The 14,751-nt window shown below is 35.0% G+C and overlaps 1 protein-coding gene across 1 annotated transcript in view; it reads left to right on the top strand.

Moving 5' to 3' along the window:
* The window catches only part of LOC149065819 (uncharacterized), an 83,182-nt gene that overhangs the window by 53,212 nt on the left and 15,219 nt on the right, over positions 1-14,751 (top strand). Inside the window, exons 15-18 of the mRNA XM_089253864.1 lie at positions 762-894; positions 1,077-1,339; positions 6,955-7,001; positions 11,069-11,196. Coding sequence (XP_089109990.1) covers positions 762-894; positions 1,077-1,339; positions 6,955-7,001; positions 11,069-11,196 — 571 coding nt within the window. The remainder of the gene's footprint in view (positions 1-761; positions 895-1,076; positions 1,340-6,954; positions 7,002-11,068; positions 11,197-14,751) is intronic.

The following is a 14,751-nucleotide window of genomic DNA, read 5'->3' as shown; positions in this document are numbered from 1 at the left end:
GGAGGCAGAAAACACAAAAACAAAACAGAATCACATAGGAATGTATGATCAGAAACCCCAACCTGATCAGCTGGAGAATAAATGAAGATCCAGAAAGACAAGCCAATAATGGGTGGAAAACTAGCTATACTTTACAGGAGGACAGTAAATGTATACGTTAAGTTTCACAACAGGTGCTCAAAGTTCTTACCATCCACAGTTATGCACGCTTCACAACGGCGATGGATAGATTGTCAAATTCCTCCCAGCAGATAACAGTGCACTGAAGCGTGCATAACTGGATGGTAAGAATTTTGATCACTTAAATGTGAAACTTAATGTGTACATGTACTGTCCTCGTGTAACGTATAGCTAAATAAAGAGTTTTTCCACCAATTATTGTCTTGTCATTTCTGGATCTTTGTTTTCCTCCAACTAATCAGGTTGAGGTTTCCTGTCATACATTCCTATGTGATTGTTTTGTTTTTGTGTTTTCTACCTCCCTTAAAAGTATGTACATTGAGTTTTGAATCACCCTGTATATGACATCCATATTTGTTATGGGCATCTTTTTCTCAGCCACCTTGTTGGGCATTTTATCTATTGTGGTTTGTATTTATTTATTTTTTCTAGATATATTGTTATTTATTTCACAGTACAAAAATTAAAATTCAGATATTTTTAGCTGAGATGAAGAATAATCAAGAATCTTTGTGACAAATTTATTTTTCCTAAATGTTAAAGTGGATATACCATGCATAGAATATTTCTGAAACTTTCAGATTTCACTTTTGGAACAGTCTTTAAATGATACTCAAAGGAATGCTGGCCTCCCTGCTACATTGCCATATTCTGCACCAGTGAAAAGTATTACCCCTCAAAAGAAAGTGTCCATTCCATGCCATCGTTACCTCAGTAAGTTACATTTTTAAACTAGTTCAATGCATTCATGTACCAAGTTAGAATTTTGTTTTTAAAATAAATTGCATAAATTAAATTTAGTTATGGTTTCTTCAATATATCCTTTCTTACTATAGAGTATCTCGAATTTTTTCTCTGTATGAGTAAAACATTTTTTGTGCATTTTTTCCCTACAGAGATTTCATGTCCAGACATATCAGATTGTGAAACTTCTGAGAATGAGCAGCATGAAATAAGTTCATTCCAGAATGATGGTTTCAGCCCAGTTGAGTCATCATCATTCAGAGATGAAATGTTTGACCAACTCATGCCTCTCACTGAATTACTTGATGTCAGTGCTGCTAAAGCTAAAGTTGAACTGGTGAATAAAGGTAGTCTTGCTCATCGTCAACCACCTTCCTACAAGAAACAAAGTGGATCATATTGTGCAGATGATTTGGTATAACACATTCTTTTGATTTATGTGAAATTTTCTGATTAAATTATATAATTCACTGAGAAAAATAATTAAAATATGGAATTATTCATTCATGAAGGTATACTTTCCTCTGTGCATGGAGTAAGATGAGTTTTTCCTGACCATTTTATTTACTAGCAGCAAACAAAATAATATGGGTGATGCCCCATGAGCAGAATTATCCCAAGACAGGGAGAATTCACATGATGAGCAAGTAGTTTTGAGAAGTGGCCACATGAACGTTGTTTTTCGCACAGGAATCAGGTTCAACTAGATCTTAACCATGTTAACTTATGTAAGAGATTATGTGGGCTACCATATCTATATCTAAATCACTTATCGGTTTTTCAAATTCTGGGCCATTGTCAGAATTTTTCTTATGAAATGGCCGCTGTAAACGCATCTCATCATGGGCCCTACGAGCGAACTGATTTTTCCAAGGCCCCACCTAATTACAAATGCGTCTCCCAGTTTATATGCTTAAACTTATTATATTTTTTTTAAAACTTTTTTACTCATTTCAACCAGCTCTCGTTTTCATGAGGTCTTTCTGCACTTGAAGTCCCCGAGCATTGTCTTATGAAAACTGAACTGTAATAAGTAACCCCGAAAAAATATGACCAGTTTTCGTGAACAATATTTCAAGCCGGAAAGCTCAAGATTTATATTTTTTAAAACTCAACAAATTCACTATGAAGTGCCTCCATGAAACTCGTGGCCTGGAGAATATTCCTTTAAATTTTTATCGCTAATCTGTTTGATTTTTAAATCGTATAAGTAAACAGTTATGCAAATTCTTTATATAACAAGTTTGTTAAAGTGAAATTCAAAATCAAATAAATCTTTTGTGATGAAAAAAATTAAAACCCAATTTCTTAAATCAGCGATGGGCAAACTTTTTTAGGGGAGGGCCAAAAAAAAATTGGCGGGCCGGACTGACAAAGTAACTAGACAAAAATGGTGCATGGGAAATATATGCATATAATTATTTGTGTATGGAAATGGGAAATTTGAAATTTACTCTTTAAAAACAGTCAAACATGGAATAAAAAAAATATGATTTAAAACATTCATATTTTTTAACACAAATAAATATATTTTTATTACTTTAATGAGAAAAACTCTTTCTTTTTCAATTATCTTTATTTTTGAAACAATTTTTAATCCGAAATCAGATACACCGGAAGTATATATAGTAAAATCTGTTATAATGAACATATAAATATAACAAGTGATTTGCAGGTAATTGCCAAAGAGCCAGTGTTACAAAAATTGTTTGCTTATATATAACGAGAAATCTATTATAATGGTAATTTTTCCCGCAATTGTAAGCTGTCATTATCAAACTGTGTATATATATATACACTTATCTTCCCTTTTTTTATATCTCTTTCCCCCAGATGGGAGTGGAGGGTAAGAGAAGGTGATGTTGGAGGGAGAGGGGGAACACAGGTTTTGTAGATACACATCACACTTTATGCATATTTATTAATCCGTTTTTCCCCATTTTTTTTCATATGCAAAAGTTTTTAGATAAATATCTATTTGAATTCCAACAGCTATATTTTGCATGTGCAAAAATAGATACACCCCTCTTCCCCAAATGATTTTCCGTAAAACACTGATATTGAAAATTTCTTTTCTATTATTTTAAAATCTGCGTTGGGCCAAATGGAACCTCTAAACGGGCCACGGTTTGTCAGTTAATGTCTTTAATCATGTGAATAGATTATGCAATTTCAGGTCATGTAACCAGAGTTTTAATAATTTTTGTAGTTGTCTCAGCATTTTTTGTTGTGCTCTCATAGGTGGAGATGAGATAGACGTGAAGGGATAGGCATGATTCAGCATCCCATCATTTGGGTCAGGCCCCCAGGATGAAGAAAATTACAATGAAAAAATTACAAGAAATTAATACTAAATTGGTTCTAAAACTAATTACTGTAGATGTAGAATTTTACACATGATACACTGCTGGCCACCGTAAATGCAACACCCTGAAGGAAGCATGCAAATAATATGAAATTTACAACATGCATTAGCGGAGGTGAGATATGCAAATGATTAGAATTTCAGCGCAGACGCACATCACGCGCGCCTGTGGCGCCATTTCAAAGCGCTATTTAAGGCTTGGAGATTTAGACGATTTGAAGTACGGCAATTGTGTTTTTCTTGTGGTTTTTTCAAAAAAACGATCAATTATGCCTCGTAGAAAACAGCGATCATCTTTTGATCAAGTATCCGAGTTCGACAGAGGAAGGATAGTGGCCTACCGAGATTGTGGATTATCTTTCAGGGAAATCGGTAGTCGTGTTGGACGAAACCAAACAACTGTAATGCGGATATGTGATCGTTGGATGCAGGAGGGTACGACGGACCGGCGTGTTTGATCGCATCCACCTCAGTGCACCACTTCACGTGATGAAAGGCGTATTGTGCGTATGGCAGTGACGGATCGCTCAGCCACATCACGAACCATAGCACAGCACATTCAGTCTGTACCGCATCATCCAGTGTCTGCGCATACCATTCGGCGGCGTTTACAGCAGAGTGGTCTGTCTGCAAGACGTCCGTTGCTTCGTCTACCCTTGACGCAGAACCACAGACGTCTCCGCCGCCAATGGTGCGATGAAAGAAGGATGTGGACGGCACAATGGAATGAAATTGTCTTTACTGACGAGTCACGCTTCTGTCTGCAACACTACGATGGTCGGTTTCGAGTCTGGAGACACCGTGGAGAGAGGATGCTGAACAGCTGCGTTATGCACTGCCACACTGGTCCTGCACCGGGTATTATGGTATGGGGCGGTATTGGATATCACTCTCACACTCCTCTAGTATGCATTGCCGGTACTTTAAAAAGCCAGCGCTACATCTCCGAGGTGTTGGAGCCAGTTGTCCTTCCTTACCTTCAGGGCTTGCCCACAGCCATATTTCAACAGGATAATGCGCGACCACACGTGGCACGCATTGTCCAAAGGTTCTTCGTCAATCGCCAGATTGAATTGCTTCCCTGGCCAGCTCGCTCTCCAGATCTTTCGCTGATAGAAAACATGTGGTCCATGGTTGCTCAACGATTGACCCAGATTACATCCTCAGCTGTCACACCAGATCAACTTTGGCAATGCGTGGAAGCTGCTTGGTCTGCTGTACCCCAAGAACACATCCAAAGTCTTTTTGAATCAATGCCGAGGCGTGTGGCAGCGGTGATCTCCAACAATGGCGGCTACTCTGGCTACTGATTTTGGCAGGAACCACACTTCACAGAAGTCTATAAATTTAATCATTTGATGCTTGGTCAACATGTTATCTACAAAATAAATATTGTTGCGATATCTCTTGTCTTTCTTGGTGTTGCAATTTGGGTGGCCAGAAGTGTAGATATACTGTATGTTAAATTACTTGGATGAGAGTTAAGATATATGTGACTGATTTTATTAATTTTTATTTATGTTTCCAAAGATGATAATAAATTTCTTATTAAATGTTTTTTTAATATCTACAAAACAGAGATTTCTAAACTTTTACATTCACAGTGTCCTCTGAAATGAGAGGTAGCACAATTTTCAAATTTGTCTCCGCTCTTGAGACATTAGGATGACACACTCTTCAAGTGTGAGGCGTCATTTTTGTCCTCAACATTCCTCGTTGCACACCTGAAGGATCTCAAAGCACTCAACGGTGCTGTGGCACACCAGCGGAGAATCACTACTATAAAATGTAGCCATGACCGGGCCTTTTAGTGGTTTTTTATTTCATTCACATTTTATAAAATTTTTTGTTTTTCCTTATGATACTTGTAATTAATTAGTGATATATTGCTGTTTTCATTAAAAAAATCTGTAGCTAAATGCAGTTGTCACTCGACATAAATGACCCCCTTTGTCCCGTCGAAAACAGACATTATATTGGGAGGTTTGTTATATCGAAGGTAAAACATATCTGATAGTCATTCTATGAAAACAGTTGGAACTTATTTTATCTGTCATTGTAATGGAGTGGTTGCTATAATGTGGGGACGTTCTAATGAGTGTTGACTGACTTTTATTGGTCATCATAATGAAGTGGTTGCTATAACGTGGAGACGTTATAACGAGCATTGACTGACTTTTATCGGTCATTATAATGGAGTGGTTGCTATAACGTGGGGACGTTATAACGAGCGTTGACTGTATAACCACCGTGTAAATTGTTACAACTATTTTCGCCTGAAGGGGCCATCAGCAGTACGTCAATCTACTAATATGTCTCCATAATAGCCTGGAGGAGTAGGGGGCCTCAAAGCAGAATGTTTCAAATTGTTCTGGAACGAGCCCTCTACTGACTGAAAATGTTCTGTAAAAATTCCCATAATAGTTTTTCAAAACTTTTCTTAGAACTGTTCCAGATAGTTCTGCAATAGCATCGATTGCTCTGCAATGTATGTCATATACAGGGTGATACCAGAAAAGATGGGGAAAACTTTAAGAGGTAATAGTACACACCAAATGTCAACAAAGAATGCACGGTCTAACATGAAATGGCATCTCTGCAAAACAACATTCCTGTTGAAATTTATCAGGAGCAAATGTAACCTGGGGAAGAAGAAACCGTATGCAAATCTACGTCACAGTGAATAAAAGGCACGGACTCAGTATTATTAAAGTGCGCCATTATCCCATACGTTACAACTGTTAGAATGGTTGCACGCTGGAATAACTTTACAGAGCTAGCAAATCTGGGATGGTCAATTTGTTAGAATGCTTTTCAGATATCAATTGTCAGGTACTTTTGCTTATGGTATTTACTGACCTGTGGCAGGGCAGAATTCACAATACTATATTTCTTTATCCGTCTAATCGTTACATAAAGCACTAAGAAATTTTTTGAGGGAACTATGAATTTTAATTGTTTGGAAACTACTGGTTTAAGCCCTTACCTTTGAAAATGGTTAGTAATATAATTGTGAAAAGGGTCATGATTGTAGTAAATCTCCTTGCAAGTTTAATTTGTAACTACAGAGGAAAGTAAGACTGTGTGTGCAAAAAAGGACAGTCATCTCTTTTTCAAAGAGTTAGACACAAAAGGGAATATCTTAGCATCTGAATGTAAATGCCCTGCATTTTCTGTTCATGAGATCAACAATATGAGATAGTAAGGGTTTCAGAAAAAATTTTCATAACCATGAAAAATTGCATTAAATTAATTTCCATCATGAAGGAAAACTTTTTCCAGATACAAAGCAGTCTTATCAAAACTAATTTGTCTCATTGCTTTTCTACATAGAATTTTTTTTTAAATTTTTTTTCTCATCACCCCCCCCCCCCCTGCTGTTGTTGATACAACCCATATGATTCCAGTTCTATATGTCAATTCTATCTCCCCACCCTGTTCCATGGCCCTCCAAGGGGTGATATTGCCCCCTTTTTTCTAGGTATAGAGATTCTATATATTGAGATTCGACTGTAATGGTGTAATGTACTTAGTAAATTGTTGTACAGGTCAAAAAAGAAAAAAATCTGGGGCAGAGAAAAATTGATCCTTGAAATTTTTGAAGCTTTAACTGTTTTATTTTGCATTTTGTATTTTTCAAATAACTATATTTATTTTTATTTTAGACTCCAGATAAAATATTTCCATATGTGTCTGTGGAATCACAAGAAAGGTATATTATTGTGTTTGTAACTTCTATTCCAATTTGTATATCAATTAAGTATGTTTGAAGACTTTTATTAGCCAGTAAAACAGCTTTGTTCTCTGTATGAAATTTTAATATTTTTCAAATTAAAACTGACTGAGTGTGAATCGTAGAATATGATGTTGTGTAAAGCAGGCAAAAGCTTTTGTAATTTCAAATTTCCTTTTTCTAAATCCTTCTATCGTTGAGTCAACAAAAACTATTTTTGAAAAATGTATGATATGCTGCAATTTATTAAAACTGTTCTTCCCTATTGTTTGCTCAGCTTTCTGCAGTGGCTACAAAATCTGAATTCTCGATTGCTATCAAAATAGTTTAAAAAAATTCTCTTATATTACCTACACTTCTGCAGAGTTGCCAACTGTTACAGATTGCCGGTAGTTTCTTAGCATGTGCGCACTCAACCAAGGAAAAGAAAATACTCCCAACTACAGGAATTGTTTTTTCTTCAAACTTTTTTTCCGAAAAAAAATTATTCAAGTTTCTCACAGTTTTTTACTTATTTTTATTGTGCTGATCTTTGCCGAATAGTGTTTTTAGAGCCCCCTAGTTAGATAATATAAGTGCCGTGACTAAAACTTAATGAGAAATTCATGTATGCATGTGACAGGATGAGAGAGTTCGAGAGAGTAGACAAGCATCTAAGGTCGGTAATCAAATTTATGTATTGTTTGCCATTAAGCTCATTTAAAATGAATACTTTAACAAGCTTGTGATCTCAACACCAGAGCATGATGATATAGCAGATAACAAGCATCTAATATGTATCAGGACTTCTGAAATGTATTTAAGGAATATGTGAAATGTATACCCCAAAGTGGCTGTGATTATTTTAGCACTGGTCCCCACATCTGATAAAGGCGGTTCGGGATCCACAAAATCAAAAATGATTGGTCTCATGGCCAATCAACATAGGATTTAGGTGAGTGAATGTAGATTTTGAATTCCTTGTCTTTACTGCATTACCTAGTTCCACCAAAGCATGGAAAGTTATAACTTTTCTTAACCCTGTTAAGGAAAGAAAATGATGGAAAAGGAACACAGTATGAATCTTACCATAGTTTCGGCATTTGTAAGCAACATTCCCTTGAATTTTTTTCATTTTACCTGTGTGAATCTGCTTTTTCTGTGCATGGTAAAGCAATCTAATCATATGCGAATATAGACTTGAAAATCTGGGGGGGGCGGTGTGATGATGATTGCTCGAGGAACATGATGTGGTGATGCCATATACATTAGATGAGTTGGCTTATTGGCATAGTGAATGTTCATGAATTACTTGAGAAATTCTGTGACCTTGCAAAATTTCTTGGGGGAGGGGGCTAGTGTAGCCTGAGCCCCCAGGCTTCAGTGTCTATAGGGTGCTGTATATAAATGAACTTTCAATTCAGTTTTTTTTTTAGTTTAGAAAAATTAAATTTTTGAGGAATTTTTTTTTATTTGACATGATTATGTCCAGGGGTGCCCTGTCCATTGATAAAGCTTACCATTCATGTCTACTTAGAGACTTCATGCCAATGTTGACATGTCTGCTTCTGAGGATTATTAAAATGCATTTTAGTTCACTCTAAAATTCTGTGGTGTATACCCAGTGCAAATCAAAGTCAGAATTAGCTAATTCTGCCAGGCAGGCTTGCCACAACTTGGCTCAATAGCCTATTGCCTTGTTCAAAGCCTATTGCCAAGTTCAAAGCCTATTGCCTTGAGTGATAAATAAGCTTCTAACCATTGGCAATAGGAAGTATAAATAATTATCCTGGTATATCGTTATGATCTGGGCCATAACTAGTATCTGGGTTATTTTTGTAGGGGTTTGTGATTTTTTGAATCAATCACCCCTTGAAGTGGCCAGCTAAGTTCATCAAAAATCTTATTAGCCCATTATTATATCTATAGTCCGTTTCAGGTTAACTTTGCAGTGAAGGGGAAGCTACGAGGGAACTGCATCACTTGTTGCTATGGGAACAAAAGCCACTTAACCAATGTATCGATGATATAGCTTCTAACCATCGGCAATAGGAAGTATAAATAATTATCCTGGTATATCGTTATGATCTGGGCCATAACTAGTATCTGGGTTATTTTTGTAGGGGTTTGTGATTTTTTGAATCAATCACCCCTTGAAGTGGCCAGCTAAGTTCATCAAAAATCTTATTAGCCCATTATTATATCTATAGTCCGTTTCAGGTTAACTTTGCAGTGAAGGGGAAGCTACGAGGGAACTGCATCACTTGTTGCTATGGGAACAAAAGCCACTTAACCAATGTATCGATGCGCAGCTTTGGTAAGGTATGGCCAATCTCACTGAGAAAAGTCTTTTTTTACGTGTAACGTAATGAGTGTAAAAAATTGCACAGTAAATTAGTAATAATTATAGAATTTAAAAAAAGAAACCAGTGCGATACTTTCAGAAATTAAAGTGAGGGTTTTGAAATAATTGGTTTTTTTTTATTAGAAAGTGTTTCAAAATTTAGAAAAATAATTATCTTACACATCAGCGTGACACTTACTCTTCATTGATGTGCCGTAAGTAATACTAAAAATTTCGAAAAACAGTAATATTTTTCTGCAATATTTCCCTTTCCTTAGCTGAAATTTACTTATAAAAAAAAATCCAAACAAAAATAATATGAAAGCAACATATAATTTTAAAATGCTGTATATTAACCATGGCTTTCAAAAACTTGGGGATTTTTAATTTTTTTTTCAATTTATATGAAAAAAATGCACATTAAATAAAATTTTTGAAGCCAATCAAAAAAAAAAAATTAAGAACAAGCAGATTAATTCTGTTTTCACGTGAAAATGCAGGAATAGCACCAAATAATAATAATAATGCGGAAAAGTTTAGAATTTTTTTACTCACTTTTCTTGCCGAAATTTCCGTCGCTCATCCCCCTCCCCGAACGGTATATGTCGATGACACTTGTTTTCACAACATTTTTAGTCTTTTGTTACCGTTGATGTGCCACTCGTGGGGTTATTACGGGTGATTCTTATCGAGTTTTGTTTACAGCGAGTATTCAAAAACCAAAAATATAATATTCAGGAATGGAAGAGCCAAAGAACGTTTTAGCATGAAAAGAGAGAGAGAACTGTTGATGAAAGCCTAGCCCACTGTGCCCCCTCCCCCTCTCTCACTTATTTTATCTGAAGAGAAACTAAAGGCAATTTGCATCTGGAGGAAAAAGTTGTCGCGTCTTCACTCTCAGTGATCGGCAATAGGGGATTCAGCAACCATTATACTCTCCCAAGAAGATGGCAAGAAATAAATAATTTAAAAAAAGGAGCACCTAAAACCCCAAAACTTCTGCACCCATAAAGGGCCTCTCACAACGGTATCCACGCTCTTGTGGAAGAGAAACACTTCCTGTTATCTATGAGTGAATATCTGAATTCACTGAAGCCTATTTTTGGGAGAAAAAAAAACTGATTGAATATTCGTATTGATGTAAGCCTATATAACTGCATGTAAAACTGAATGAAAAATTGTATCGTTATGGAAAATTCAACCGAATAGTGATGTAAAATACGTATGTATATACTATTATGCAGTATATAATTGGGTGTAACGAAAAAAGCATGACAGTGATATACTGGCGGAGAAAATTTCTAGGATATCGCGCCAGAATGTTGTTGCCATTGCTATGGATTTTCAATAATGGTAACCAATATTTTTTCTAATTTAAAAATTTTAAACGATTAAACATTGGTTCAAAACAATATTTTTTCAAAACCATGAAAAAAATTGAAATATTCTGCATAAAGGTTCACCGTAAACCTCCGATGTATGGGAACTATATTTTGCGGCGAAGGAATACACTCTCTACCTTTCTCTTCACTGCAAAATTAACCTGAAATGAACTATAGCTATTTATATGTATTTAGCATATTTGAGCTTTTTATTTGGCTCACTAAATCAGAAATTTTCACTTAATTCTTATCATTGCTGCAGTATATCTGAAGTGTTTTCAAATTTTTAAGCTATTTCAAATTTGGGATGCTCACATGTTATTATATTCATCTATTTTTAGGGTTCAAAATGTGTTACCCAACCACAGCATAGATAATGAAAATAATGATTCCACTGTTTTTCAAAGCACGCAGCCATTGACACTGATGGATGAAATGAAAGCTGCAGTGGCAGCTAGGCAGGCTAGAAGTAAGAAATTAATTAGATGGTTTCTGATCTAAGAATAAGTTTCATGTATGTTTGTTAAGTTATGAAGTGAGGAATGAAGAAGGGTAACTCTGGGTAACCCTTTTTTATTCACAAATTATTTACCTGCTCTCAGAAGTTATAAGAAGGTGACGAGGCTAGTGTACAAGGCTATCTCTTATTAATCTAGAATCCAAACATCATGTCTTTCGAATGAAGATGTGTAGGTTTTCTGATAAAGCATAAGTTTAACACCACAAGGTTTATACCGGTCACGGGAAAACCTATAATTGTCAGGGAATTCAATTATTAGTAAAAAATGTAGAAATAAGGGAAAATCACACATATTTGACTATAAAACCTGGGAATTCAAGGCAATTGAATCTGGAAAATTATCACTAATTTCTAAACTCCTGTAAAATTTCAAGTTTAGACATGTTTTTGATTGATGAAATCATGCAAAACCTATGATGAAATTGATACTATTATACATAAAAAAAAGTAAGTATGAAAAAATATATATTCATTTTCAAGGTAAAAAATGTTTCATGATAGTATGATAAATAAGATCATGAAAAAAATTTGATAATTTTTCCTATTTTAAAATCAATTTCTTTTTTATATCTCCACTCATTATATTCTAATCCAGTGATGGATACTCTTTCCATGAAATATATAATGATCAACAGATCATCATTGTTGACAGATCATATGAAAACCAAGTTGCTGATTTTGTCAATGAAATTAAAATAGAATTAAAGTATATCTTTTCAATCAAATTTTAAGATAATGATTCATTTTAATGCAATTTATCTTGACAAATATTCAAAGTTCTGTAACATTAGGGTGTTTAAAAAAAATGAAGGTTTCTTTTTTTCAAACAAACTTCTTTAACACGGGAAAGTTCCCTTCTTTAATAAGAAGAAAACCACATAAAAAATTATATCTTCCAATCGAGCATCATAATTAAAGTTTATAGAAATTGACAAAATTTAATATTTTTCTCAAGTTTTTTTAATACTACTTAAAATTCTACGATCTACACACTATAGTTTGTTATGCTGATTTTATGGTTCAATAAAGTGAAATAAATTAAAGTATCATTAATATTTCAATGTTTACGGGTTGTACAATGTGTTTGAAAAACAAGAATCAACCAAAATTTTGCAAATTTTATTAAGCAGCACTTCACCTGTTTTGCCAGAACAAAGCGATTTTGAACTCACCATGAGGAGATGGCTACACGTTGAATTCCTACACATTTTAAAAATGCAATTACAAACAATATACAGTAAAACCTCGATAAGTCGTTATCTCAAGTTATCGAAAAATTATGACGGCTTAAGCGGAGTGACAACTTAAGCGAAATTCCATCAATTTTAATGTGCAATGTTATGAAAATCGTATAAATTTAAAGTAATATGACATTTATTAAAGTATGAATCAAAATAACAATATTAGTAAAATTTATAGATTGCGAAAGAAAAATAATAGCAATTTTTTTATCTCTTATTATTTAAATTATTGTGGTAAAATGTACTGTACACTTTGATTTATACTAGTAATTTTTAATTTAGACTAACAGAGTAACTGTTTGAATAAGTAGCTTTTCTTCATAACAGAACTCTATTGCACATTAATTTTACATATACATCAAATTTAATTTTAGTGTTTGAATTCTTCATCAGTAGTTCATGATGCAACTACAAAGTAATCTCGAACACTTTTGACTTGGTGGAGGGGCCCTGGGAAGGGAAAAGTAAACAGAAGACCTCAACGTGGGAAAGAATGTCAAATTTTTTTCAACAAAGATATTTTGTTTAAATTTCAAGCCCTAAATTAGTAATCCATGCTTTCTATGATTATTCGTTATCCGTGCCCGTTGCACTTTGACTTTATCTTGATTAATTTGATTCTTCGATTTACATAATTTTTGATTTCCTTGCACTATTTGCAATCTTTGACATATCAATAAATTTTGGTTTTGCCGGAGATGCCCCCCCCCCCTACCGTTCCAAAAACCTTAGTCGGCAAATGAACTTCCCCAGTGTAACTTTCGTTACTTAAACTGTTCTGTTTGGGTATATAGGATTTTATGGTGACTTTTCAGCATATGGCAATGCTGTTAACAAGCTCTTTTTTTAATGGGAGCCATAAAAATAGTCTGTTCCTCTTTCTCAAACTTTTTCATAGTGACGACTTAACCAAAATTTGTGACAAGTAAACAAAGGTTTAATAACATTGTGGTCTATGAGAGCTGGAAGGGTCTGAAGAAAAATGACGACTTAACCGGAGTGAAGACTTAACAAGGTGATGACTTAACAAGGTTTTACTGTATATATACATGATGAAATATTAATCATCATATCTCAGAATACGATACTTGTTTCAAAAATAGATCTAATAGAAAAGGGGGGTGTAGTCTTGATTTATGTGGAATCGTGTTTGAAGGCTAGAGAGTATAGCATACACAGAGTGGTATTGAAACTATATGGGTTGAGCTTGAAAACAATAAGTGCCATAAGCTTATTGTAGGAGTTTGCTATAACCCACTGAATCAGGATCTGAACTACATCTCCAAGCTTCATGAAGAAATTTTGTACATGCGTAAACATAAGATAATAGTAGTATTATAGGGGGATTTTAATTTTCCTGGCATCGATTGGGAGAACCTATCGGCTAGGGATCAATATGAAAGATTTTCTTAAGTTGGTGCTCGATAATTTCTTGTATGAGCAGGTATCTGAAGCTACTTGGGGTACTTCAAGTTTGGATTTGATTCCCACTAGTTCTGAGGATCTTGTTGAACATGTTTTGTTGGGAGACAACTTTTCTTTTAGTGATCATTGGGTTATTAACTTTTTTTTGTAGCTGCTTCGAATGGTTCTTTGTTTTTGAAGAACCGACTTCAAACTTTTGAGGAAAAGGTTAGGGTTAATTTTCAAAGACCGGTTGGTATCAGTGGGTGTGGTAAGTCAGTGGGAAGGATTCAGAACAAAACTCTCCTCTGTTTTGCATGATGTCATACCCATGGTTTATAAAAAAGTTGGTTTGTTCATCGCACCCCCTCTGGTTCACAGATAACAAGCGTAATCTTTATCTTCAAACGAGAAGAGCATTCAGAGAATACAAAAGTAGAAGAGCTGACCTGTCATCATTTACTTAAAAAGACGGGCATTGAAGAAAGCAATAAAGGATAGTGAAAGGAAGTTGAATCAAGGTTGGCAGATAACATTGGTTTTGAACCAAAATCATCGCAGGTGGATAGAATGTGCCATGAGTTATTAATACCTCATCAATTAACTGCTTCAACAAGGGGATCATTTTTTTTGTTGCACCACAGTCACTTCTGCACACAAGGGCTAATTAGACTGGGACCTACAATTTATTGTCGATTCTGAACAGCATCTTTTTTTATATACTCACCGAGTGGTTGGTGCTCTAACCTCTCTGTGTGGGATCCCCTGCGGTAGTAATTTTTTCTGTAGTCATGTCACCATTTCTGTTGTACCCCTGTGTCAGGAAAGTTTCTGACAAGGATGAACCAGGTATCGAACT

Source organism: Pholcus phalangioides, unplaced genomic scaffold, assembly GCF_987345545.1.
Source record: "Pholcus phalangioides strain wild (caught in Gottingen) unplaced genomic scaffold, Ppha-v1.0 ptg000039l_1, whole genome shotgun sequence".
NCBI classification, from domain to species: domain Eukaryota; kingdom Metazoa; phylum Arthropoda; class Arachnida; order Araneae; family Pholcidae; genus Pholcus; species Pholcus phalangioides.
The sequence above is the reverse complement of the archived record's forward strand: the minus strand, read 5'-3'. Positions and strand labels throughout refer to the sequence as shown.